This window comes from Aspergillus pseudotamarii (assembly GCF_009193445.1).
Source record: "Aspergillus pseudotamarii strain CBS 117625 unplaced genomic scaffold BDV38scaffold_24, whole genome shotgun sequence".
Taxonomy (NCBI): domain Eukaryota; kingdom Fungi; phylum Ascomycota; class Eurotiomycetes; order Eurotiales; family Aspergillaceae; genus Aspergillus; species Aspergillus pseudotamarii.
Genome location: NW_022475038.1, coordinates 232,196 through 256,395, shown reverse-complemented (window position 1 = coordinate 256,395; position 24,200 = coordinate 232,196). Strand labels below are relative to the sequence as shown.

The window sequence follows — 24,200 nt, the reverse complement described above, 5'->3', positions numbered from 1 at the left end:
CAGGATGTCGATACAGTAGCTATCTAATGGTTGGTTAACGAAGTTGACAAATTCTTCCTTGAATAAATCACCATGATAATGTCACAAGAATCGATATAAGAATTCCAGATTTTGGAGATTGAGCGAATCATGATATGACGACGCCCCTAGAACATCTGTAAAATCATCCGTAAAATTAAACAATCCGTACCAGTCACCTGGCGCGGTAATATCCCCATTTTCCATGCTCGGGGAAGGTTGTAGGGCAGGCGCTAGCGTTGGGTCTTCGTGAATAGAGTCCATGGCTTCAGTCGGGGTGGGCAGATCCTGAGATTTATCGGCATCGGCACTTTTATCTGTAGTCTCAGTATGGGTTATTGGTTGGCCTGATGGTGCGACAATGTCTGTCAACCGGAGAGTACGCGCGGTGCTATCATCCAGGCATCGGAAGAAGAGATTTAGTACCCAATTTTCTATATCCCAGGTTTTCTGTAACTCCTGGAGTCCAAGAAGGCAGAGCTTTGCGCGGTGTTCTGCCAACTTCCTAGCCGTTCCAGATGTTCGGCGACAGTGGATAGTATGGATACACAGCGTTGAGAATGTATGGGTGATCCTATTACATTAGCACATCCCTGGGAAATAGCACGTAAGATCAGATGAAACACACAGATGAGTAGGCCCGTGTTGGACAAGGTTGTGTGACAACATGTCCTCGATAATCCTGGTACTTCTAGTGGCGGCATCCAGCGCAACTTGGCCTGCTTTGTCCACGGGAGGATTGGAAGAATTAAGGAACGATGGTCGGTGTAGGAGAATGTACAAGTTACTGAAAAGTCAGAAAGCCTTCATAGGACAGAGCACAAAGCAAACGACATACTTGTACGTCATGTGCAACAACCCAGTCAAAAACATGGCTCTCGGGGACGCTGCACTTTCTAGTTTCAGGGCTGCCGGTAAGCATGATTCCCATTCGCATAATGTTTGCTGTAACTTCGCCCGTGATGATTCATCGGTACCGGACTGCACAGGAAGATATTGTGTCGAGACAATAGTGCGCACTGTCTTCTTAGCATGGGCACCACCAAGGCAGTAAAGGGAGCATACATATCCTCGCTAATTTCGCCATTTCCGCTGGATAGACTATATCTTCATCTCTTTGTGCTCCAAACACTTGTGCATCATCCACTGCTTCCTCTTCCCGGATATCGCTCGGCTCAAGCATTGCAACATCGCAGTCTTCGTCTCGTATCCGAGGCGGAAGACCCAAGGCTGCAGCACTTTGCTGGTCGCGTATCTTCTTTTACGTTAGAGTAGTTTTACAATGAGGTACTGCAAATACCCACATAAAGGGCCCACCATATTCGTTTCCATAGTTTCTCTTCCCGCGCGGACGGGAAGGGTAATTTGGACCTAGGACAGTCAGCAACGCCACAATTTTGAGCGTTTTAACACCAACATCATATGCATGCCACGCTTTTGAGCCAAGCTAATAGCGACTCCTAGCCAGAACCTCGTATCACGTTCTTCAGATGGCCCTCCGCGCCAAGAGCTCAGCAAGAACAGTGACTGCAACTTGGTAGTCTTGTTCGACTCCCAGTCGGCATCATATATAGCCTTAGCTCGACTATAGAAGAGAAACTTGGCTCGATATCGAAGAGAGAACTCGGTGCGCGCAAAGTCTTCGTCAGTGCAAAGACTAACCCCAATGAAGAGCATCGACTGCAGCAGAAGGTGAGAAATATCACCTCGGACGTATGATTGTTTGACCGCTAAACGGTCCAAAATGGGAAAGCATGGGTGAAACCATGTGAAGTAGGCTCTCAGTAGTATCGCACAAGTGTCTTTTGGTGGATAGGAGAATGCGCCATCAGCATTCAGCTGCTCTTCCACCTTGCGCCTGTGTGCGCGAAGCGCTTCATCGCGTGTACTATTAGCATCCAGCCTTTCTGGGATAGGGTAGTGAAGGCGAGTATTTTGCATAGCATTCGCCGGGCCCTTCTCGGGTGACCGCCGTCCCTCGTCAATTACACACGTCAGGGGACTTGATTCTCCAAGGAACACAGTCTGATGAGAAACGCTTGTCGTATCTCCAGCGGATATCCAAGAAGTCCCAAAGCTGTTCCGGCTATGCGTCGCACTGCTACCGCGCTGTCCCAGATGATGACGCTGATCAGGAGAATCCGACGCGTCAATGTGCACAAGCGAACTTTCACCTGGCTGGAAAATGCTATGATCTGCGGAAACAGTCGAGTCTGAGATTATGGAATCTCCCTCGTGTGGAGTCCCCGGCTGCCGTAAAGCCTTCTTGCGAGGATACCTGTAGCAACAGATTGGCATGTCTACTTCCTCGGTACAAACATGGGTCTATTGTATGTAGATCAAGCTTACTTTCCTCGCTTGGAGACCCCCACTTCACAGGGAACATTCATAGAGACACAGTTATGACAAGGTCGCGTCTCGAGGACATTACAGCGGATACGGCGCCGATTGCAGTGAAGACACGCCTGTCGGGCGCGCTTCCTGGTCGGATACCGACCCGAGTCGGCTTCAGGCGTCATTATAATATTATAGTACGATTTATAGTTGCGAGTTAAAGAATACACGGCTGGTGTGAGAGGAGCATAGGGGAGAGGAAACAACGAGAGAAGTAAATGAGAACAAGTCGGCTATATGTGTGTCTTGGCATTTGGCGGTCGGCGTAAATTCCACACGCCGACCGGCATTTATTGCTAGTCGTGTGCATTATGAATCCTTCCCCGCATCATCAATTCCCAACTCGGCCAGGATCGCCGCATTATGTTCTCCAACATCCGGAACTGCGTCCATTCTGGCTGAGAATCTACCAGGTTCCCCTTGAGTTAGTCCCGGTGGCAGCAAAGCCGGGACGATGCCAGCCGGAGTGGAAACCTCAGTCCACCGATCACGCGCTTTGAGCTGTGGGTGTTCCCAAACACCCTGCATATCGTTGACATTACCATTGGCAATGGCGGCCTCGTCCAAGAGAGTAACCACTTTCTCCGCGGTCAAAGATGAGAACACCTCGCAAATGATGCCCTTAAGCGCATCCCGGTTCTGCGATCGAAGGGAGTTGTTGACAAACCGTTCATCTGTCGCCAAACCTGGCAGAGACAGAACCTTCTCACAGAAATTGACCCATTCACGTTCATTCTGGATCCCCAGCATGACGGATTTTCCATCCCCCGTTTCAAATGGTCCATACGGGTAGACCGCAGCGTGCGAGGCTCCCGTTGGTGTCGGTCTCGGTGCGTTCTGGTAGGTATAGTACAGCGGAAATCCCATCCATTCGACCATACTCTCCAACATTGAGATATCGATGTTACACCCACGCTTCTCAGGGTCATTCCCCCTTTGAATGATAGCCGCCAGAATATTAGAGTACGCGTAGCTTCCGGCAGAAATATCCGCGATAGAAATGCCTACTTTAGCAGGCTCTTGAGCGGCCCCTGTAACAGAAAGCATGCCTGCCTCGCTTTGTATAAGCAAGTCGTAGGCCTTCTTATCACGATACGGGCCATCTGGTCCGTACCCGGAGATATTGCACACAATCAGTGAGGGATGCTTCTTCTTAAGCTCTTCATGGGACAGTCCTAGCCGTGCACTGGCTCCGGGAGCCAAGTTCTGAACTAGGACATCGGCTTTACCCAGCAGGCGCATTAGGACCCCATGATCGCGTGGCTTCTTGAGGTCTAATGCGAGACTTTCCTTCGACCGATTTGTCCAGACGAAGTGCGATGCAAGACCGTTGACGCGAGTGTCGTAATTCCGTGCAAAGTCCCCCACACCAGGTCGCTCAATTTTAATGACACGAGCCCCAAGGTCTGCCAGTTGCCGCGTACAGAATGGAGCTGCAATGGCCTGTTCAAGGCTAACCACTGTGATGCCAGAAAGGGGTCCCTTTGGGGAGGTCTTGGTTGAAACGCTCCGAGCGCCTGATATCCGAGGATACAACGCCTGAGATAGCGGTCGCAAGGGAGCCATTCTGTGATAGATTAATGACAGTTATCTGGGCAGAGATGTGTCTACAGACGAGATTCAAGTTTTAAAGGCAGTCTTTCGCAGAATACATGAGTTTAATACATATCTACCTCGGCCTGATCGACCGGTGGGGTCAAGCGGTTATTCGGCGGTTATATGCCATGCCGATGAGCGGGTTTATGCCGGGTACGTGGTTCGCACCACGAATATCGTTTATTTATAATCCCCAATCACATCTTGAGCAATAACTTCGCCTGTAAATCCATTCGCCATGTCTCGACTTTGCGCTCAGAAAACTCTATCCTCTAGAATCAGTCCAGCTATTGGGAGAGTGCTGCCATGCAGCCCGATAGCATCATGGACAACACCGCGGTCGAGGTTCTCCACCTCTGCTCGGCGCCCGTTGATGGAATTGACGGGGTTCACTGAAGAGCAGTTAACCATTCGGGAAGCGATTTCAGCCATTTGCTCCAAGTTTCCCAACACATATTGGCAAGAGTGCGACCAAAATGAACGCGATCCTAAGGAGTTCCATGCCGCGTTGGCCAAGGACGGATGGCTAGGGATTGCGCTTCCCGAAGAGCTCGGGGGAGCTGGGCTCGGTACGTTCACTCCATGGAGAAATCCAACATAGTGTTATGATACTAACAAATGAGTAGGTATCTCTGAAGCAACAATGATGATGCAGACCATCACACAATCTGGTGCTGGAATGGCCGGGGCTCAATCCATTCATGCAAATGTGTATGCCACGCAACCTCTGGCGAAGTTCGGCACCAAACAACAACTCGAAGAGACTATCCCAAAAATCATTAACGGCACCTGGAGGACATGCTTTGGCGTCACAGAACCGAACACCGGTCTGGAGACGTTAAAGCTGAAGACCCTGGCCACTAAGAACCCTGAGAAGCAAACCTACTCAATCTCAGGCCAGAAGATCTGGATTACTTGCGCACAGGTTGCCTCAAAAATGATCCTCCTGGCGCGAACAACGCCTTTGGAGGAAGTAAAAAAGTCAAGTCAAGGTCTCTCATTATTCTGTATCGACATAGACCGGAGTAAGTCCGGACTGGATATGCGTAAAATCAAGAAGATGGGAGGCCGTGCGGTCGACGCCAACGAGGTGTTTTTCGACAACTACGAAATCCCGGACAGCACCTTGATCGGTCAAGAGAACGAGGGATTCAAGATAATCCTCCATGGCATGAATGCGGAGCGATGTCTTCTGGCCGGTGAGGCGTTGGGTCTCGGTTACGCTGCTTTGGAACGCGCTGCACAGTACGCAAGCGATCGGGTAGTTTTTGGGAGACCGATCGGACAAAACCAAGGCATTGCGCATCCACTAGCGGACGCATATATGCAATTAGAAGCGGCTAAGCTGGCGACATACCATGCGGCGCGCTTGTACGATGCCTCCAAAACGGATGATTCCATTCCGTTCCACTCTGTGGGTGTGGCGTGCAATAGCGCCAAATATCTTGCTGCGGAAGCGGCATTTAAAGCGTGCGAACGGGCAGTTCTCAGTCATGGAGGAATGGGCTATGCGATGGAGTATGATGTGGAGAGGTATTTGAGAGAGTGTCTAGTGCCCCGAATTGCACCAGTAAGTCGGGAGATGATTTTGAACTATGTGAGCGAGAAGGTGCTCCAACTACCGCGCAGTTACTAGTGTTCTATAACACAAAGGTGTAGAATACACATTACACATTTAATAGCCAATCATTTATCTTAAGGAAGCTAATTTGCTTCCAGAATAACAAGACTGGACTGCCTTTTTCAATTCAATGTATGTTGCTCCGCTGCTATCATAAAAAGAGGGGGATTTTAAATGCTAGCACTACGGCGCTATTTGTTCATCTTCCGAACGATCTCGAGGAAGAACGCCGGCTTGACGTTAGTGCTATTTAGGGCAAATGATAGCACTCCTAATACATTTTACGTGTTCTATGCCTCCCTGCTTCAACATCTTCAGGGTGTATTCTAAAAGTAAAAACAATCAATTATCTACACCAGAAATTTTCACTAATTAAACAGTACTTTTCACCCTCTTCCGCTTCAACACTAACACACCGACAAAACATATCAAGCCAGCAGCGTAAGCACACCCAGCGAAAGCGATCAACCCCCAGTACTCCCCATGACAACGATGAATGATTTCACCTGCGATAGGAACTCCAGTCAATGCCCTAAGCCAGTCAGCAGTGTATTCATAAAATTAGATAAGGAGAAGGAGAAGATATGAACATACCCTAAGCTTACAATCGTATAGACAGTGGTATAAAACCGTCCGTATTGTTCGGTGGGACATAGTTCGCCGACGCAAACCGGAACGAGGCTAATATTACTTCCCGACCCAATTCCAAACGTCACGGAAAATATAACCGTCGCAACGACGTTTCCATTCGCCGGCATCCAGACTCCTAGCACCGCGATGAGACAGAAAATATTTGTCAAGGTCAACATCTCGAACCGGCCAATTCGGTCGGCCAGAATGCCCGGTAGCCAGCGACCAGGGAATGAGCCGGCGTTGAGAAACACCACCATTAGATAAGCTAAGCGGCTGGAGATCCCGTAGGTCAGGGAGTATGAGGTGATATATTCGAGAGGGATGAAGAACCCCCATTCGATGAAGAAGGCACCCAAGGTGGTGAGGGCTAGGGCTGGGTCCTTTAGGATTCTAAGGTCGGGCAGCAGGGAGGTGGCGGTAGACGACTTCGGCGGAAGACGAGCTTTTAGTAAGAGACATCCCGGGATGAGAAGAATAAGGGTAATAAGCGCGATCACCCTTGTTGCCCAGGCGAATCCGATGCGCGGCCCTAGGTACTCCAAGACCAATGGAAAGATCACGCCGCCGATGCTCCCGCCAGACATGGCCAAGCCAGTTGCACCACCTCGGCGAACACTGAAGAAGTGGCCAATAGTCGCAACAGGAACGATAAAGATGAATGATGTTCCAACTCCGCCGATGATACCTATTACCACTAGGAAGTGCCAGTACTCTTGACAGAATCCGACCAAAACGAGGGTGAGGATGAGGAGGATCGAGCCCGTGAGCATAAGGAGACGGGGCCCTTTGGCGTCAAAGACCGGGCCAATCTGGATGCCACAAAAGAAGACGAGGAAGTTGTATATGCCAAAGATCCAGCTTATTTGACTTTCACCAAGGTGGGATAGTTGGTGCGTTGAGATCCATGCCTGGTAGATGCCGATACTATTCATCAAACCCAGGCCACCCATGATGGAGCTAAAGCTGCCGAGAACGACGAGGTTGGCCTCAAGCCCACCTTCTGGGTAGGACCAGGCAGGATGAGAGGGTACAAGCTCAAGTTGGTCCATCCAGTATTCAGTATAAAGTCTATGTGTAGATCTAAAAGTAAGGACGAGTCTATACAACAAAAAGACACTGCTACTCCTTTGTACTCTGCCTAGCTTTATATGATGCCCTCCAACGAGGCCCATGTCAGCTTCATGTAGATCTAGTCTCTTCTACTTTCTCTTCTCTTGCGGCCAAGGGAATTTCAGACCATGGTTCCGATTCTCATTATCAAACGGCCGCATATGCCGCCATTAGGTTCCACGAGAGTATCGAAAGCTTGGACCAATCATACCCTTGTTCCACAGCTGTCCCCTCAGCTTTTTCATTCTATCCGATTCTTCATCGTGAAAATTTTCCCTGTCATATGCTGAGTACGAATCTACCGTATGAATCATAGTACGTCCAACCTTCGCCGAATGCCGATGGCCGAGTCGGGGTACATCGGCCGCCTCTCTTGGCACCGTTTCGCAACGTCAAAGCAGCAGCGAAGTGCTTTCATGCAAATCCTGTCTGACGTGCTTTAAGGCGAAGTTTATTTGTTGCTATTGAGTAGCAAACTACTAGGTAGGGTGGTCATACCACTGTAAAGGAGTCAATCTTCGGTGGTTGCTCGGGAAGCTCGAGACGAGCAATAGAATGAGAACATGTTTGCAACCTAGGCAATATTACGTATGCCGTCTAACCTGTCCAAATTTGCCTGTACTGAGATAAAAGCCAGCACATCAAGCTGCAGACTAAACCTAGGTTGCCCATCTGGTAGCCATCGGCCAAGCTTCGCCGGCCACAATGGTCATAAACGCGTGGACCCTGAGTACATCCTTGTCGGGCGATTGAGTTTGATCGACAGGGTATCCACACCTCTAAATTATAACACTTCACTTGCCCGCGGGTTGGGCATGAATGCTGTTTTGCTTCTCGGCTTAGGGCTCGTGGCGAACGCGGGATACATGTGGTTTGCCGGCTGGCCGACGTCCAGCGGGCCAGATGTATGTGCTGACGGAGATAATCCGGAGCGGCCCTTTCCGAATCTCGGGTCGGAGAGTAAAAATTTTAACAATAATATTTAAAAAAGTTAAATATTGGAAAAGCGGCCCTTCTAGAGAGCATGACGACAGGGTGCAAAAAAGGATACTGGACGAGGTCGTGCCCGGGATCGAACCGGGATTACAGGAATCAGAATCCTGGGTGCTAACCATTACACTACACAACCACTGGTTGTTGGTTCTATTGACTAGATTAAATCTATAAGATAATAGATAAAAGAAGAGACAGCATCCATCATCCGTACTAGTGTCGAATGTATAGATTGTTATATTTCTCGAAAAGTCCTTTTACTATGGATCGTACCGCTTCATACACAAGTGCTTTCTACTTATAACTGACTTATGTATAGTTACAAGCGTTGCGGAGTGGTGCGAATATTCAGTTTTATTCTGCATAGTCTCGGCTAAACTGATATATATAACGAGCATTAGTGATCCCCGCCCATAACAGCAACCAACCAGACCCAGAGGTACTTTATCCAGACTTACACAGTCACTTCTTATGCCTTGTCTATATAGAATTAGTATCGCAATGGTATTGCTCTTGGTTCAATATTGCGTTTGATGTCAATATCTTACAATTACCCTTCGGTCTCGTTCTGAAATGGACGGGTCGAGCGAGTATAGAGGCGGTTGCAACGCAGATGGCAAGAGCCGCTGGTATGCCTGTCCCAAAAATATTATGTTGCGGGGAGCATCCGAATGCTCCTTACAACCGGACCTTTTCAATGTTAATGACGAGGTTGCCTGGTGTGGCCCTCGAAAACTCAAGCTACCCGTTAGAAATCGATTGAGGGTCCATGGCTGGATGAGTTAAAGACATGCGTACATGCTATGCGTTCATGGTGCCCACCGGATCAAAGTTCTATCTACTCTCCAATTGGAACCTCTATACGAAGCTCATGGGTTCCTGGCCACACCATGGGCCCTTTCACAAGTGAGAGGGAATTTTATGATTATCTTTTCAGTCCTGCTTCCAGCCATGTATTCAAATCGCATGCGGAATATGAGCAGACGTTGTTATGTGCCAAGAAGCTACAACAGCGTTCACACCAAATTATGTTTACCCATGGGGATTTTAAAGCACATAATATTCTCGTCGATGATGATGGGCATTTATCTGGGTTTTTGGATTGGGAATCCGCAGGTTGGTATCCTGAATACTGGGAGTTTACAACGGCCATGCGTTTTGGACGGGATAGTTGGTGGTTCCAAGTAGCTTCTTGGCTGGGGGGGATCAATACTTGGAGGAACTAGCCTCGGATGTCGCTTTGAACTTGTTGACAGTTAATTCCTATATAGCCTTCTAATCAGATGTGGGTGGAGTTGCCGGTACTAAGGTCGCAGACCATCCAATGAGAAAGTGTACGTGTCGACATCATGCAAAAATTATACACCTTGATTTTAAGAACTAGAGGAATTTTGGAGTTTATAAATCCATGGGAGCTGAAGACACTCATATGCCGAAACAAATAAACATTATCAAAGCGACCATCGGTTACAAAGCAAAAGCAAAGCAGAAGCGATAGACGACAATCAATACAAGAGGAACATGAAACTCAAATTCAAACAACAATTTTGGCACCCCATCATCTGAGAGACACCGTTAATGGCACATTCTAGATTTGACAACAGGCCGTTGGCTGGTCACTTCTTGCAGCTGCAGCATAATACTGGTTTCCAAATTCCATGGATTCCTGCTCCAATTCATTGCAATCATTGCATAGGACTATCCCATTCTGAATCAATTTCTGGAGGATAGTCATAACCCACACTCGGCAAGTCAAAACCGAGAATGTAGCTTCATTCATTAAGCCTAGCCACAGGCAACCTTGGCTTTGTAGTATATCTCCTGGGGCTACGATACCACCCCTGACAGTGGACACCAAAGAGGTCACACGAGATGAGGATACTGTAAAGATAAAGTACTTAAGAGCCATTCTTCCCCAAGATGGCCGGTGCTAGTGAGCCGCATAGAATGGATAACTATAGAGAGTATACAATGTATCCAGTGCAAAGAGTGTCCGGCGACTCGGGAGGCCATTGTTGTAACAGAAGTTTGATTCTTTTTATAAATTACGACCAATTTTCTGAGCTTTATCATGTTATATGTAGCCTCGAAGAATTGATTTAGAAGCTATGATTGAAGCCAAGAAAACTGGGATGCAGACTTGAAACAAGTTCACAACAAGGAGAGAAGATCATGGCATCTCGCCAGCGACAAGGATCGGGTGCTAAACAACAAAATAGCGGCTGACTCCACATTTACAAGACAGTTATGCGGAGGCCAATGAGAAAAAGCCCATGAACAAAGCCAGTATGTAGTCAATCAATTTTCTAGACCCTGCAGGCTTCTTTCCAAAGCTTCTGGGAGTTTGCGTGCCTCGGCCCTATGTTGACGGGCTTGGGACAATTCCACCACGAGCTGGAGCGTTATCTCATCATTCGAGGCGCTAACCGTGACAGGATTAAACATGCTTGACAGTTAAGCGATGATACTCCTTTCGGTTACCTGACGGCAGGCTCTCAACGAAGTGTTTCATCGCCACGTGTAACCCATGACATGACGAGACGTGAGGAGTTGATGCACAAATTAGCATACCATGTATGAAGTTACATTATCCTAATTCCTCAATTTTTATGAAATCGGCTACTTATACTGTGAAAAATAACATTCATCATCGCTGCCGGCTTCCACCGGCACATCCTCCGCCTGCTCAAACTGGATGACCACATCCAACATGAGCGCTTGTCTGTCGCCACCAATGACTGGCATCCAGTTACACTCTTCCGTCCAAATGTCATGCGGAACCTGCACCATCGGAAAGATCTTGCCCGTTTGCATGTTTTGGAAGTCGAAGGACATCAGTCGCTCCTTGTGGTGATATTGACCCAGCCTCACGAAAGGCCCTGCCACAATGCTTATCCGATCATCAAGTCTGTACTTGCTGAGGCAACATGAATGAACCACTGTAGATACAAGCAGACAGGTCTTCCACGTATCGTAGTCCACAAAGTCCAGAACCTGGCCGTATAGTTCTGGCGGCAGAATGCCTGCCGATTTCGACGCTGCGCGGCGGTTCGCAGCAACTTCAAAGAAGTTGACGAGCGCCGCGAGGCCGGGGAACTGGCTCCGTAGTCTTTGGATTGTCCCTGTGCAGTTCGAATTCATAATGAGCTCACCGCGCTGGTGCTGGAACTTCATCCCAGGTTTTAGCTCTGGTCGATTGCGTGGATGTGTGCTCACACAATACTCTGCACGCAAAGGTTAAAGATCAACGGCGCGGGTGACTTCGACGAATAGTTTCCCGTCGTCATCGAGAAAGACCTCCGCAAAAGCCGCTTTAAAGAGCGATAGCACGACGATCTGAAAGTTGGTGCGTCCCTGCCCGATCCCCCAGTTAACAGCCTCCGTGATGGCTTTACCGTCAATCACCAGTGTAAGACTGACAAGTACGTCCTCGAGCCAGTATATCATCTCCGCGGGCGACGCCCCTGGAGGCTCGCCCGGTAGATGGGACAGGGAGCCAAACTCCAGCAACGGAGCGCTATCACCAGCCCACTCTTCGTCAAGCCATCCAGGTGACTTGCGCAAGTGCTTCAACTTGCAGTCCGACGCTCCACAAGTTCGAGGATTACACTGCTGAGCAGGAAAAGAATGGAATTTGGCCTGGCCAGAGGCAATTGAGACAAGAGCAAAAGCCAACTCGCAAAAGGGAAACGAGTCTGGACTCCACTCCCTCCCAAATCTAATGATCTCATTCTTATATTGAATAAGAGTACTCGCCAGAAGCCTTGTAAGAAACGCCTTTCGCGCCTCCGCGATGTTTGTCCTCGGGGCTACGACGCGGAAGTCATATTTGATCTTCCATTCCGGCTTCGGAAGCTCCAAAGCGAGCGAGGCCATATGCTCTTCCGGGCAAACATCGAGGGAGATGGTGAAGTTGTCCTGATAGATGCTATCTGCGATGGCGCGAAACCATAGCTCGTCCTGGCGCGGAACATTTCCCAGCTTCCAGTGTATGGTGTGGTTCATGGTAAGAACTTGATGGTCGAGGTTGATGATGTAAATGTACTCAGCATAGCTACCCAGCCGTGGAAGCTCGGAAGGAAGCGTCTCGAACTCACGAAACTGCGAATAGTTAGGTTTGAAACCGTTGCGGATCTCGTAGACAAGCGCACTATCTCCAGACCTCGAGTTCCCATTGCGATATGGTTGGAGAATTCGATGCTTCCTTAGTGACTCCCTGTAATAGAAAGAAAAGAGTCATAGAAGGAGGATAGATTATTTTGTGGCGGAGGTTCCGGGGATTGCAGCGTCACCGTATCTGAAAACTCCCCCGCATTCGAGTTCTCATGTGCCCTGAGGCCCAAGGAATCAGGCATTAAATCCAGGATGGGAATTGACCAGGTGACACGGTCCACGGAAACAAAGGATGCATAACATCTTCAACCTAGACGATGTTTATCCTTAAGACCTCCTCGTTGACTGTTCGACAAAAACGCACAAAATCATACGGCTCTTCTTCTTCTGCTTCTTCCTCCACCCTAGCTATGCTGTTAACCAGCATTCGTCATGGAACTATGCAGACAGCCTGCCGACAGCCGCCGATTTGGGCGGAGTTCCTCCGTTGACCTGCGGAAGCGAGCCGACGCAGCACCCGGCTGGTCATGTCTAGATTAGACTCACCCAGACCTACACCTTTTGTATTCCCCCTGGTTCTGAACATAATGGTGGAGCAGAGGGATATACAGCTAAGCTTCTCTTCGTGCGCAGACCGCCAGACTATATTATGTGCTCGCCCTCGTTATGGCACGCAAATGTATGGAGAAAGGACAAAAGAAATTAGTGACCTGCAGTAGAGTCAAACTGCGGCTAATCAATGCTTATGCTATAGACGCAGGGCGAAACGAACACTATGGGGTGCGGATATCATCCGCAGGTCATCGATTTGCCTTTCGTCACCCATGATTAGGTCAAGCTACTCCCCGGGAAACAGGTCATGGATAACCCCAAGCCTCCCCTGTATTCACATAAGAAGCCCACGTCGTATGCCGAGCTACATCCCTCCATCTTCTCACCACTTGATATCCTTCCTAATTGTCAAAATCGGGTTTCTCTACTCACTTCGTACACTATGTTCTGGAGGACACCGAGGACAATCCAGTACGCACAGATATTTCTTGTTATCGCCCCGGCCTTTATCCTGTACGGTTACAATCAAGCCGGACTTTCGGCACTCCTCGATCTCCGCGATGTGATCTGCTACTTCCCCCAGATTGACACTGTCAACACACATGGAGCCAAGGAGGCAGAGAATTCAACTATCAAGGGTCTCATCAATGGCTGTTTGCAATTGGGAGCCCTTGTTGGTGCATTGTCCTGCTCCGTGATTGGTGATGTTATCGGCCGTCGAAAGACCATCTTCGTTGCTGGAATCTGCGCCGCAGCTGGCCAGATTCTCCAATGTACAGCATTCTCACTTGGTCAGTTTACCATGGGCCGTATTGTACTGGGTGTTGGAGTTGGTCAGTTGAGTGTTATTGTGCCGGTATGGCAAGCAGAAAGCTCTTCTGCTGGTAATCGTGGCCGTAAGGTCATTACCGCCGGCATCTTCATTTGCGTGGGATTCGTACTTTCTAGCTGGATCAATTTAGGCTTCAGCAAGGCCTCCTTACCCCCGCTGCAGTGGCGCATTTCGCTGGCAATCCCGGCTCTCTTCTCCTTTATTATCTGCGTCTCCATTTTTACACTTCCTGAATCCCCTCGCTGGCTGGTCCAGAAGCACCGCATCGCGGAAGCAACAGAAGCACTCGCGCAGCTCAATGGCATGCCCAGCCATGACGAACATGTTCAATACGGGATATGCCAAATCAGAAATTCATTAGAGACAGGCCCAAAAGTTTCCATCAAGGATATATTCGACAGGAACGACCAAAACCGGCTCCTATACCGGTTTGGATTATGCCTCGTAATACAAACACTCCAACAACTCGTGGGCGGGAATTTGATCTCGATCTACACGACGAGTATCTTCGAAAGAAATTTGCACCTTCAAGGTGATATCCCAGCAATCGTGGCCGCGAGCTCCCTGACCTGGAAGTTCCTTTGCTCTTTTATATCATTTTTCGCAGTCGACCGTCTAGGGAGACGTTGGATCTTCGTTATAAGTGGGACTGGCATGTCGATGTGTATGGTCGCCATGGCCGCTGCCACAAGCTTTTCCTCGTCAAACCATGCTGCCTCAATTGTTGCAGCCGTGTTTATATTTATATTCAATTTTTGCTACCCAATCGGCTTCTTGGGGGGAAATTTTCTGTACTGCGCTGAGATTGCCCCTGCCCACCTACGAGCGGCCATGTCCTCCATATCGACTGCGAACCATTGGCTGTGGAACTTTATCATCACCATGGTCACACCGGTTGCATTGTCTAGTATCGGCTGGAAATATTATATTGTCTTTGCCGCCACATCTGCGTGTGTTCCTCTGATTGTGTTGCCTTTCTTTCCAGAGACCATGAATCGTAATTTGGAGCTGATTGACAAAGTATTCAAAGAAGCCCCCACTGTCTGGGATATTGTTCCAATGGCTAGGCGGTTGCCACAGGGTGATGCCCAGCCCAACGTGGGCGGTATGAGTGAGGAGAAGAATGCTGAAGGAGAGGTTGCCAGAGCTGAGCAAAGAGAATTTGCTTGAAGACTGGTTAAATTCCCGAAACTGCCCTACTATTGCAATTACTAGGCATTCTGGATGTGAAATACGGATCTCAATAGTTATTCCTTTTCTGGTTTCATCTGACATACGCTGTGCAATGCACTAGTCCAGCCTTATTATCATGCAGCAGCTACGCTGTAATACGCGACGTAGACGTAGTTTACAATGATATTTGTCTTGCCAATCAGGAGAAAAGGGTCTCCCATCTATTTTACGCCACTCATTAGTTCCTCCTAGACTCTAGTTGCGAAACATGAGGTTGCAATGACCGGAGGTACTAGGGAGGAAGGACCCACGGTTGACCCACACCCCCCTGTAAATCGTTCACGAGGATAGAGCCAGACAAGGCTTAAGCGGACTCTCGAGAGTCCCGCAAGGGTCTTGTTATTGCCGATACGATTACTATTCAACAGATAGTTACAATGCCTTCCACTTAATCCCCCACCTATAGGAGCACCACGTGCGACATCCAGGAACCAAAAAATGATATGATCAGCGTGAGCTGGTCGTGGAAATGTGAACACTCGCATTGCTGGGCTGCCCCGATCAAGGGTATATAAGAGCATCACGCCCAACGTCTATTTCCCCAGACAATAAACAAAGACCTTCACAATATATCGCAACACCTGCCTTACCCATTTTCATCCCATCATGCGCGTTTCTACTGTAGCCGTGGCTCTTTGCGCCAGTGCCGCGATGGCCGCTCCCACGGAGACTCCCGACCTACACAATATTGTCCAGGCCTTCAATGCCTCCAAGATCGTGCAGGAAGTTGGACCAGTACTCGAGTCCCTCCTGGTCACGGGTGATTGTGACATTCCCGGTTTGTTCCCTGTCGCATTATTATTGTGAGCTCTAGCTAACCCCTCTTACTAAAAGCCTGCTTCCAGCAACTCATTCCGGCTGTGCAGAGTTGTAGTGCTGCCATCGTTGGTGGGGGTTCGGACATTGCCTCTGACCTTCAATGTGTGAGCCGCGCCGTTGCAGAATTAGTTCCCAGTCAGGTATGTCCTACGTCCATTGATGTTCTCTACCAATGCTGATTCCTGATAAGTCCAACAACTGTGCTGTCTGTGTTGGCGATGCGGTCTCTACCGTTCAATCCCTGTTGGAGAATGGGTCCCAGTCCCATTGAGCGCTTGTCAGATAGATCTCGAGATTTTAACTCTCTTATAGTAGTTAGCTAGCTAATATATAATCGAAATCGAAACCGTCTCGCCGATTTGTGGTGTTTCGAGGGTAATGCCACCGCGTACCAAATGAGACCCTTAGATAAATATGGCTCCGCAGAGGTCAAAATCCTAAGATAGTCAATTATTTGCAGGAGTTCATAATCGTAAGAAAACACAGAAAATCCACACCCAGGAGCAATTCTACCACACAATATCCCGATTTTCAGAAATCTCTTCAACCCACCCAGCACAAAAAGATCAGCACTACAACACTTTCCTTCCCCCATCGTTATGACAAGTGCCACAGAAAAATCTATAAAGCCCGTTTCATGTAAAGACCGAACGAAGCTATCAGGAGAAATCCCGCTAATACTTCGACTAAATCCATCCCCTATCGATATCGGAGCGTATTCTGGAAGTTCGCGCCGTAAACTAGATTTGGTCAGTCAGGACAATAAAACTTTGATAGGAACTTATGATTTCTTAGGGCTGCTTCGGAGAGATTGTTGCCCCGACTGTTACTCTTCTCCACTATTTTGTGGGGTCTTGCGACAGCCCTAACCCTGGGACTGTGGCCAGAGTTGATAAGGAGATGGGGATTTGCATTCCTTCCAATGGCTATCTGGTTGATGTGAGGGATTTTGAATAAAGGGATATGATTGATTCTTAATTTAGTAGAGTCTAGACATCTTCTTGTTTAAGTCTTCGGCCGATTAACATGCTGTTGGTCTTCGGCATGGAATCATCTTTAGGTTGCGGGAGAGGAAGAGGGTTCAGGGTTGAATATATCTGGTCCTATTGCTGTTATTATGAATCTCTTAACGATAAATGTGTATTACAGATATTATGGTCATGAAGCTTTTATTCTAAGGCCTACGTAGTAAGATGAACCATTATGTGAATGCAAAACGATCCAGTCGATGACTAGCATGTGTTATCTTGGTATACTATATGAGTAGACTGGCTTCATACCCCTGTGAACGCTTTTTAAGCTAAGCCCCGCGGTATAATCGTACTGAGTCCCAGACCTACTTTCAGTCTATCCATATCATTAGGTTAGTATCACCTTTTCATAGGCATCCTGTAATATTAAACCAGGGGTCACCACTTCCTTTCAATCTCTTATGCTATCACCATATTGTCTGATTTGCCCAAAATTTCCTACATACCCCATCTTGATTCCGTGGACACGGACTTGTTCATCATGGCAACAACTAGGTCGTATGAAAATTGAGGGACTGATTTTAAAAGATCGTCCTTGAAGGCTGCAGCCGCCGTTCCATTTGCTTTCCTTAGTGCGCTCAAGTGGTCCATGGTGACTTCCACCGCCAGATCTCGCAGACCTCGGTCATTTTCAGGCGTGGAGTTATAAATCTCGAAGATCGCCTGTGGGAACGCATGCGCGTCCAATCGTTGAATCAATTCATGTCCAGCATTCTCTTTGGAGAGAGCTTTCAGCCCATGTATAAGGAGACGGTCCGCAAGAGAATACATCAAGATGTGAAAGGACAGGGGATCTGATAATCGTGCTTGCTCTTCAGGCACGTCGCAGACTTGATTTGATTCAACAGGTTCCACGCTTCCTGCGTGGGCAAGTGGAGTCTCTGTGCCTTCCCACCTAGGGGGACTGGTGATGTTCTTTTGGTCAAAGCTTTGGCCATCAGGTGCTTGGAACTCAGTATTGACCTGATATTCCAGGGTGTAGAAATATTCAATCATTTGCTTCACTAAGGCCGGTTCTTCATTTAGAATAACCTCACGCGTAGACGCCTCCTATGATTAGCATGTTAGATGAGAAGGTAATCTCGAGGTTTATTCAAGCCTTACTTTGAACTTTCCATCGCATGCTTTGGCAAAAAAGTCCGACCGTGTACAAACTATACATTTATGCACAGGATAAGATTCCTGACCACATAGAATGGTCAGATCGCTGTATACAGGGTTGCAGCGCAAGCTATATCTTGTTTAGATTCTATCGACGGCGTTCAAGGATAAAATACCTTGCCAAAGCCTCTAGAAGCTCTCGGCCGGGAATGGTATCTTGAGCCTCATTTTGTACTGATTTCTTTGGGCCACAGGGAAGGAGTTTTCTTCTCGGCATGTGTGTTGTTGACCGACTTAAAAGCAAGATAGGCTGTGTCGATTGATGAGATCGTAGGGAAAGCATGACGACATCAGGTGGTGTGGCGACACTAGAGAAGGATTTAATGTGGCTGGCACGGGGTATAGATAAATCCGAAATTCCAACAGTAACTTTTCCTATTACTCAACTATAACTCTATTGCTTTGACGGGTTTAAACTAGGCTATTGATATTGTCCCTATTGGGGATAAATATTCTGTACCCAAGCATGGATTGGTTGAATATGTAGATTAATATATAAGTTCGTAGACTAATGGAATCCTTGTGTGGTACCCAAACTCAGAAAATACAATAAACCTTGTCTTGCTATAGGTTGCTAGGGGAGAGCATCTGAACAGGAAAATTGTTGGTCGGTAGTCGAAGGCCTTGGGATGACCCTCCTTCACTGTCAACATCCAACTGGAAGAGGAAGGATTCCGCTAGGGGATTTGTAGTTTTGAGAGTATGAATAACTGAACGAAAAGACTGGAACGCAGAATGAGCTTCTGTATCTTCAGGATCAAGCTTGAGACGCTGAACGTATACACGTGCTGCCACATAGATACAGAATGAGGCAAAGGGATTCACCTAATATCTGTCAGTTGTTTGCGACGTGATTGACCTAGTTTTTAAAAAGCTTACTTTGCTCATGTTGACAGGGCCAACCATTTTTATAATCTCCAAAACTTGCTGGGCAGCAGCAGTGCACCTCAACTTGCTTTCAACAATGGGATATTCTGATACGTTGTTCCACTCCGCTCTGAATATCGCGGCTTGGTGAAGGCATATAATAGCCGTGTGAAGAGCAATGTTACAAAAGATGATATTAGGGTCGCCCATCCCGTTTGGGAGACGCAGATGATTTGGCATTGCCAGAGCAAAATTGAGCAGAATCTCATCGCAAGATCTGTGTCGCTGCCAGAAGCCTCCAGTACCATAACTATCGTCGTCCTGCGATTGGGGGAGACGAAGATGGTCTGTAATCCGGCCAAAGATGCACGACACGAAGGCGATACTTGCGGAAGGAGACAGTGTTGCGAGTCCCTCGCCGTTTAAAACATCACTAAGACGTGCCGTTGGCTCTGACTGGCCTGTAATAAAGGCTTCGTCGCTAGCGGCGAGATTTGTCATGACCTGCTCATCTTAACACACCACTCACTCGTAGATGTGACATACGGAGAGCTTACCTCTGTCTCGCTGAGACCCACAGGCCACCCTGTTCCAATAGTGGCAAATTTATCAATACAGAAGGTCATCCAGAAGACTCTCCGTCGCTCTTCCTTCTCCACCCAATCTATGGAAGGTGTGAAACATTGTTTCACCTGAGGATTCGGGCTATCGAGTTGATGAAACCCTAGCATAATTGCGAGTCGACATGCCTTTCCACAACTTAACCAAGCCCTTGGAAAAAACATCATCTTGTACTCATACGCGGTGATAAGGAGCCATGTCTGAGCGTGTGCCAAGGACAGGATCCCTCCCCCATAGCCTTTCATCTCATCTGCTTCGGCGTACTTGCGGGCTCTTTCGTAGAAAGCTGCATGTAAAGTATTAAATTTGTCGCTGACAAGGGCTGCATGGCACCAAATCATATATTGGAGACAGATTGGCGGCCGGGCATGAGGAGCATGATCCAACGCAGCCAGGTGTCTATGATGATGTATAATCGGCATGTAAATGTGAACATCTTCGAAGTAGATCCGGTACCTGTAGATATTAGGAGAATTACACTTGGAGATACGAGGAGTTGGGAGACTTGCAGTTCATCGATAACCTCTTGATCGGGGAGAGATTCCTCTAATTCCAAACTAATCATACCCAACCCTATGTTGGGTCCTGTATATGCGCTCTCGGTGGAGTGTGATGACGAAGGATCGTTTTCTGCAACCGTGTCTGGATGAGAAGTACCATCGCCCAGATTAGGGTGAGTAGCCCCCTCTACCCATTCGTCCGGAAGGGTGGCGGAAGGGTTTTGGATTCCTAAAATACTAGGCATATGCGCACTAAGAAGTGCCTCCACGTGTGCTTTTCATTGAGCGAGCAACATTAGTATGGATAAGCTAATTGCATGGTTTCCCGGTTCTGAGACCTACCTAATCGAGAACCAAAGACCGCTGTATATCCTCGTTTTGGACCGCTTTTCTTTCGCGTTGTCTCGTAGGCGCATGTCCGGTTAAACTTGGAGCAGGCTCCACAGCTAGGCTTTGCCATATCACATTTGGATTTCATCCGCCGACAGGCTGTACAGGCGTTTCGCTTATAGTAGGGCGGATACGCTGTGTCATGGTCACTATGCTCTGTAGTAGGTTGTGTGGGACATTCCAACTGGGACGGAGGATCCTCCGGACCAATGGATGGCTGGTCAAGATGGCTTGCCATAGGCGTTCGCGGGGAGGGATTCGGGGAGCGGAGATGCGCGCCCCAGTTGCCAAGGCGTAGGAATTTCTACGTGGTTTAGTGAGAATGGGAATGTGAAAGATAATAGATTGGTCTAGGCAGTCCACTTATGCTCGTAGGTGGATTTGCAACTTCTCATATGAAAGACCCGAGGTAAGAGTATGCTTACTAAGTAGCCCTGGGCAGGGTTCCAGACCGGTAACCCTAGAGTCAGAAATTCTTAATAGTGAGTGGCAAGAATCGCCCTAACTTGAAGGTACTGAAAGAAAGGAGAAGCCAATCCAAATGAGAAATGGAAGCTGCAATAATGGTAGACGATTTATTCCATGAGAATTGCGTTCTCTTCCTACAGGAGGTTCCTGAAGTTTAATCTAGTCACTGCCACGCAAGGAATTGTATGCCTAGGAGGCGCCAAACGCCGATCATCCGGTCCTAATCCTAGCCGTTTACCTTGCAACCAACAATTCTTTGTAGTTAAACTAGCGGATTTTGCAACCATGGCAAGGATACAGGCTGTTTAGTAGATATAATATACTATGCTCCCCGCAAAGTCAACATTCTTTGTCCAAACATTTTACTCCTTACCCGATTTCATCAACCATCCTTGACAGTGCCAGTCAACCCTCAATATCGTAGCCGTCTGACTTTCAACTATATAGAGCACGTTCATAGACGGACTGCCCCATGTAAGATTCGTCGTATGGGCCCCTCTAGGGCTCTTAGCCTTCATAACTAGCTCTCCATTCGCGGCATGCACGAACACAGTACCCAGAGTTGAATGCGCCACCAAAATATTTCCCTCAGCATCTTGTGCCATGCCATCTGGGCCCCCAATACCATAGTAGCTAGAGAACCGACCAATGCGCTGTACAGAACCATCCGATAAAAGAGGGACATACCACACGGCATTATCACGAGTCATCGCCACGAATAGGGCCTTCTCGTCTCGACTCAAAACCAGCCCATTCGGCGATGGCCCATTTGAGATAAGTAGTTGCAATCGTCCATCAGGATACAGACGGAAGACTCTGCCGGTTGGGTCTTGAAGACCGGTCATCCCTTGATCAGTAAAGTAGATCACGCCGTCGGCAGAGATAACGAGGTCGTTAGGCCCTTTCAGGCGCTCACCCTGGAATCGCGCTACGATCGTCTTGAGTTCCTTGCTGATGGGGTCAAGCTCGAGTATGCCTTGTTTGAAATCGGCGATGATGATCTTTTTGGTGATGTGGTTCCACACCAGTCCGTTTGGTTCGCCATCGTAGTCCGTGACGAGGGTCCAGTTTGCATTGGAGTCGATGGAAAAGATACGGCCGTATGGGATGTCTGTGACAAAAAGAAGATCCAGTGCTGGGACGTATATGGGCCCTTCAAGAAACGAGTCGAGCAGTTTCCCTCGCTTCTGATTGATTGAATGTTCTGAGAGGCCCAGGCGGCGGAATTCGGGTGGTAGGCTTGTCCATTCGACGGCCTGTATAATGGCAGGCAGGCTATTTTGTACATTGGCCATTAGTCTGGCGAGAATTATATGATAACGATAACAATAAGTTTGGTGTTCTCGAATCCAATCATTAGAATCAGGGTGTCTTGTATATGCCGCTATCCGGGAGAGCGGCGTGCATCCGCCAGCGGACGGCTTCTATCCGCTGTCCAAGAAAACAGCGCCATATTCAGGCATATTTAAACCTGCATATTCTATGCGTCAACATAACGTCAGTTGAACTTACTGTTTATGTCGTCGTCTTATAGATATTCGTTTTTACCACAATGACTCTCATCCACATCGGTGAGTTGAACTCCATCCAGCATTGCCAGACAGACTCAGTATCCCTAATGCACTCATCCAGTCCTTTTCAAGTTCCGCTCCGATGTCAGCGAGGAGCACAAGAAGACCTTTGTCACGGAACTGAAGAGATTGAAGAAACTCTCCTGCGTTAAAGCGGGAAGACTTATTGTTGGCGGTCCCAGTGTCACCGACCCTATTGACCGCAGCAAAGGATTCCAGATCGCTCTTGTGAGCTACCACGAAAACCAAGCCGCTTTAGCGGAATATCAGGCTAGTCAGGAGCATCACTGGTATGTTTTCGTCCCTGAATAAAAATCTTTGATTGCTATGCTAATTGTCTTATTATAGGGTGACTTCAACATACATGTTTCCGTATAAAGAGGATCTAGTGCGGTTTGATTTTGAGGTGGATCCGGAAGATGAAGATATGTGTCAGTTTCCCTTGTTAGTATAGAATGATCAATTCAGAGGTTTAAATTGTGTACTTTTGTTTACTCAATCTGTAATGTGCTCTTTAAGCGGATGGGCTTCGCAGGTCCTTTCTTTTGCCCTGTGAATCCAACACAGAGAGTTACATAATGGAACGAAGACTCAAAGGAATTTATTACGTGCCTCGGCCTTCCTCAGTTGCTTGTTCGAAGCCATTGACGAGAGCGACTATCCGCCTGCACTGAGTATTGCTGGAAGGCATAGGAGGAGAGTGTATCTGAACACATGTATGTATCAGGGCTAGCTTGATGTTTAGTGCACGGAGGTATACCGGTCGAGTCCCACTAAGAGCGGCAGCTCCGCCTACAGATATAAATCAGGAATTTCCGTTTCTCTGCTAAAATGTTGGTATCTGCGGTAATTCCATCGGATAAAGCCGATAGGCGGACCCCATCCGATCGGTTCGGATAGACCCCGCTCCGATACAGCAGCCCCAATAATTTAAAAGTAAAATAAAAAAGCCCAGCTGGGGAAAGTTCATTCAACACATTCCTCAATCCTTATCCAATCACTAGATCAAAATGAATGCCACACTCTCCCATGTTTGCGAAGTCTGGGATGCGCAACGCACCAACAGCCCCATCTACGCCCTCTTGCTAGACAATGTCACAATTACCGACGCCTCGCCGGGGACCATTCATGCAAGTCTGCGAGTAGCAAAGAACCACACAAACTCCAAAGGGGGTCTACATGGCACGCTGACCGCGTGTCTCGTCGACTGGGCGGCGGGGATGGCTATTGCATCGCAGGGCTCTAGTTATACTGGCGTGAGCACTGATCTACATGTTTCGTATCTCTCGTCGGCGAAGGAGGAGGAGGTTCTGGAGATTACGGGACGGGCAATGAAAGTCGGAGGGACGCTGGCGTACGTTTCAGTGGAGATTGAGAAGGTGAAGGAGAATGGTGACCGTGTGGTGGTTGCGACGGGGTTGCATACGAAGTACGTACGCAAGAGGGATTGATTTTGTTAGGTGAATAGCTTGTGGAAAATGGGTTTCTATCCAGATTGCATTCATGTACTATAACATTGCTATTTCCATGTCATCTGAATATGCAAATAAAAGTGCCGAGCTACCAGTGCAATTGTGCATTGGCATAGAGCAGTCCGTGTTGTATTTCCCGTCCTACAGTGCCAATAGGTACACTTTTAAAGCGAAAGAAAAGTTAATTATTACTAAGATAGGGCAC

General features: G+C 48.1%; 12 protein-coding genes and 1 non-coding gene across 13 annotated transcripts; 5 read left to right on the top strand and 8 right to left on the bottom strand.

Annotated features, from left to right (window-relative positions):
- Window positions 1-81: 81 nt before the first annotated feature.
- On the bottom strand, window positions 82-2,316 carry BDV38DRAFT_292558 (fungal specific transcription factor domain-containing protein; the record flags this gene model as incomplete). The annotated part of the gene is made up of 5 exons (XM_032062034.1): window positions 82-592; window positions 857-926; window positions 1,084-1,273; window positions 1,323-1,389; window positions 1,436-2,316. The coding sequence occupies 5 exons, from the start codon at window positions 2,314-2,316 to the stop codon at window positions 82-84; spliced, it is 1,719 nt and encodes a 572-aa protein (XP_031913999.1).
- A 405-nt stretch (window positions 2,317-2,721) lies between these two features.
- BDV38DRAFT_292556 (CaiB/BaiF CoA transferase family protein) lies at window positions 2,722-4,025 on the bottom strand (the record flags this gene model as incomplete). Its single annotated transcript, XM_032062033.1, has 1 exon — window positions 2,722-4,025. The coding sequence occupies exon 1, from the start codon at window positions 3,976-3,978 to the stop codon at window positions 2,722-2,724; it is 1,257 nt and encodes a 418-aa protein (XP_031913998.1). The 5' UTR covers window positions 3,979-4,025.
- A 221-nt stretch (window positions 4,026-4,246) lies between these two features.
- On the top strand, window positions 4,247-5,644 carry BDV38DRAFT_270959 (acyl-CoA dehydrogenase family protein; the record flags this gene model as incomplete). The annotated part of the gene is made up of 2 exons (XM_032057234.1): window positions 4,247-4,577; window positions 4,635-5,644. 2 exons carry the CDS (start codon window positions 4,247-4,249, stop codon window positions 5,642-5,644), a joined length of 1,341 nt encoding a protein of 446 aa, XP_031913997.1.
- Window positions 5,645-6,001: 357 nt separating this feature from the next.
- BDV38DRAFT_292552 (major facilitator superfamily domain-containing protein) lies at window positions 6,002-7,311 on the bottom strand (the record flags this gene model as incomplete). The annotated part of the gene is made up of 2 exons (XM_032062032.1): window positions 6,002-6,161; window positions 6,224-7,311. 2 exons carry the CDS (start codon window positions 7,309-7,311, stop codon window positions 6,002-6,004), a joined length of 1,248 nt encoding a protein of 415 aa, XP_031913996.1.
- Window positions 7,312-8,429: 1,118 nt separating this feature from the next.
- Window positions 8,430-8,501, bottom strand: BDV38DRAFT_t124. The gene has a single exon. It is a non-coding gene; the product is annotated as a tRNA-Gln (tRNA).
- Window positions 8,502-10,263: 1,762 nt separating this feature from the next.
- On the bottom strand, window positions 10,264-12,905 carry BDV38DRAFT_292551 (uncharacterized protein; the record flags this gene model as incomplete). Its single annotated transcript, XM_032062031.1, has 5 exons — window positions 10,264-10,295; window positions 11,008-11,487; window positions 11,518-11,551; window positions 11,615-12,527; window positions 12,853-12,905. The coding sequence occupies 5 exons, from the start codon at window positions 12,903-12,905 to the stop codon at window positions 10,264-10,266; spliced, it is 1,512 nt and encodes a 503-aa protein (XP_031913995.1).
- A 567-nt stretch (window positions 12,906-13,472) lies between these two features.
- BDV38DRAFT_292550 (sugar porter family MFS transporter) lies at window positions 13,473-15,032 on the top strand (the record flags this gene model as incomplete). Its single annotated transcript, XM_032062030.1, has 1 exon — window positions 13,473-15,032. One exon carries the CDS (start codon window positions 13,473-13,475, stop codon window positions 15,030-15,032), a length of 1,560 nt encoding a protein of 519 aa, XP_031913994.1.
- A 669-nt stretch (window positions 15,033-15,701) lies between these two features.
- On the top strand, window positions 15,702-16,185 carry BDV38DRAFT_282540 (uncharacterized protein; the record flags this gene model as incomplete). Its single annotated transcript, XM_032059800.1, has 3 exons — window positions 15,702-15,873; window positions 15,930-16,054; window positions 16,105-16,185. The coding sequence occupies 3 exons, from the start codon at window positions 15,702-15,704 to the stop codon at window positions 16,183-16,185; spliced, it is 378 nt and encodes a 125-aa protein (XP_031913993.1).
- Window positions 16,186-17,115: 930 nt separating this feature from the next.
- On the bottom strand, window positions 17,116-18,357 carry BDV38DRAFT_245915 (BTB/POZ domain-containing protein). The gene is made up of 3 exons (XM_032054479.1): window positions 18,223-18,357; window positions 18,050-18,176; window positions 17,116-17,995 (listed from the first exon to the last, which is right to left on the bottom strand). The coding sequence occupies exons 1-3, from the start codon at window positions 18,321-18,323 to the stop codon at window positions 17,384-17,386; spliced, it is 840 nt and encodes a 279-aa protein (XP_031913992.1). The 5' UTR covers window positions 18,324-18,357; the 3' UTR covers window positions 17,116-17,383.
- On the bottom strand, window positions 18,337-20,839 carry BDV38DRAFT_245913 (Zn(II)2Cys6 transcription factor). The gene is made up of 5 exons (XM_032054478.1): window positions 20,437-20,839; window positions 20,104-20,368; window positions 19,531-20,050; window positions 18,986-19,477; window positions 18,337-18,931 (listed from the first exon to the last, which is right to left on the bottom strand). Exons 1-5 carry the CDS (start codon window positions 20,720-20,722, stop codon window positions 18,671-18,673), a joined length of 1,824 nt encoding a protein of 607 aa, XP_031913991.1. The 5' UTR covers window positions 20,723-20,839; the 3' UTR covers window positions 18,337-18,670.
- Window positions 20,840-21,314: 475 nt separating this feature from the next.
- Window positions 21,315-22,247, bottom strand: BDV38DRAFT_292539 (SMP-30/gluconolactonase/LRE family protein; the record flags this gene model as incomplete). Its single annotated transcript, XM_032062029.1, has 1 exon — window positions 21,315-22,247. The coding sequence occupies one exon, from the start codon at window positions 22,245-22,247 to the stop codon at window positions 21,315-21,317; it is 933 nt and encodes a 310-aa protein (XP_031913990.1).
- Window positions 22,248-22,504: 257 nt separating this feature from the next.
- BDV38DRAFT_282538 (Dabb family protein) lies at window positions 22,505-22,977 on the top strand (the record flags this gene model as incomplete). The annotated part of the gene is made up of 3 exons (XM_032059799.1): window positions 22,505-22,523; window positions 22,585-22,813; window positions 22,872-22,977. The coding sequence occupies 3 exons, from the start codon at window positions 22,505-22,507 to the stop codon at window positions 22,975-22,977; spliced, it is 354 nt and encodes a 117-aa protein (XP_031913989.1).
- A 441-nt stretch (window positions 22,978-23,418) lies between these two features.
- Window positions 23,419-24,052, top strand: BDV38DRAFT_245910 (PaaI family thioesterase). Its single transcript, XM_032054477.1, has one exon. The coding sequence runs from the start codon at window positions 23,534-23,536 to the stop codon at window positions 23,972-23,974; it is 441 nt and encodes a 146-aa protein (XP_031913988.1). The 5' UTR covers window positions 23,419-23,533; the 3' UTR covers window positions 23,975-24,052.
- Window positions 24,053-24,200: the final 148 nt, after the last annotated feature.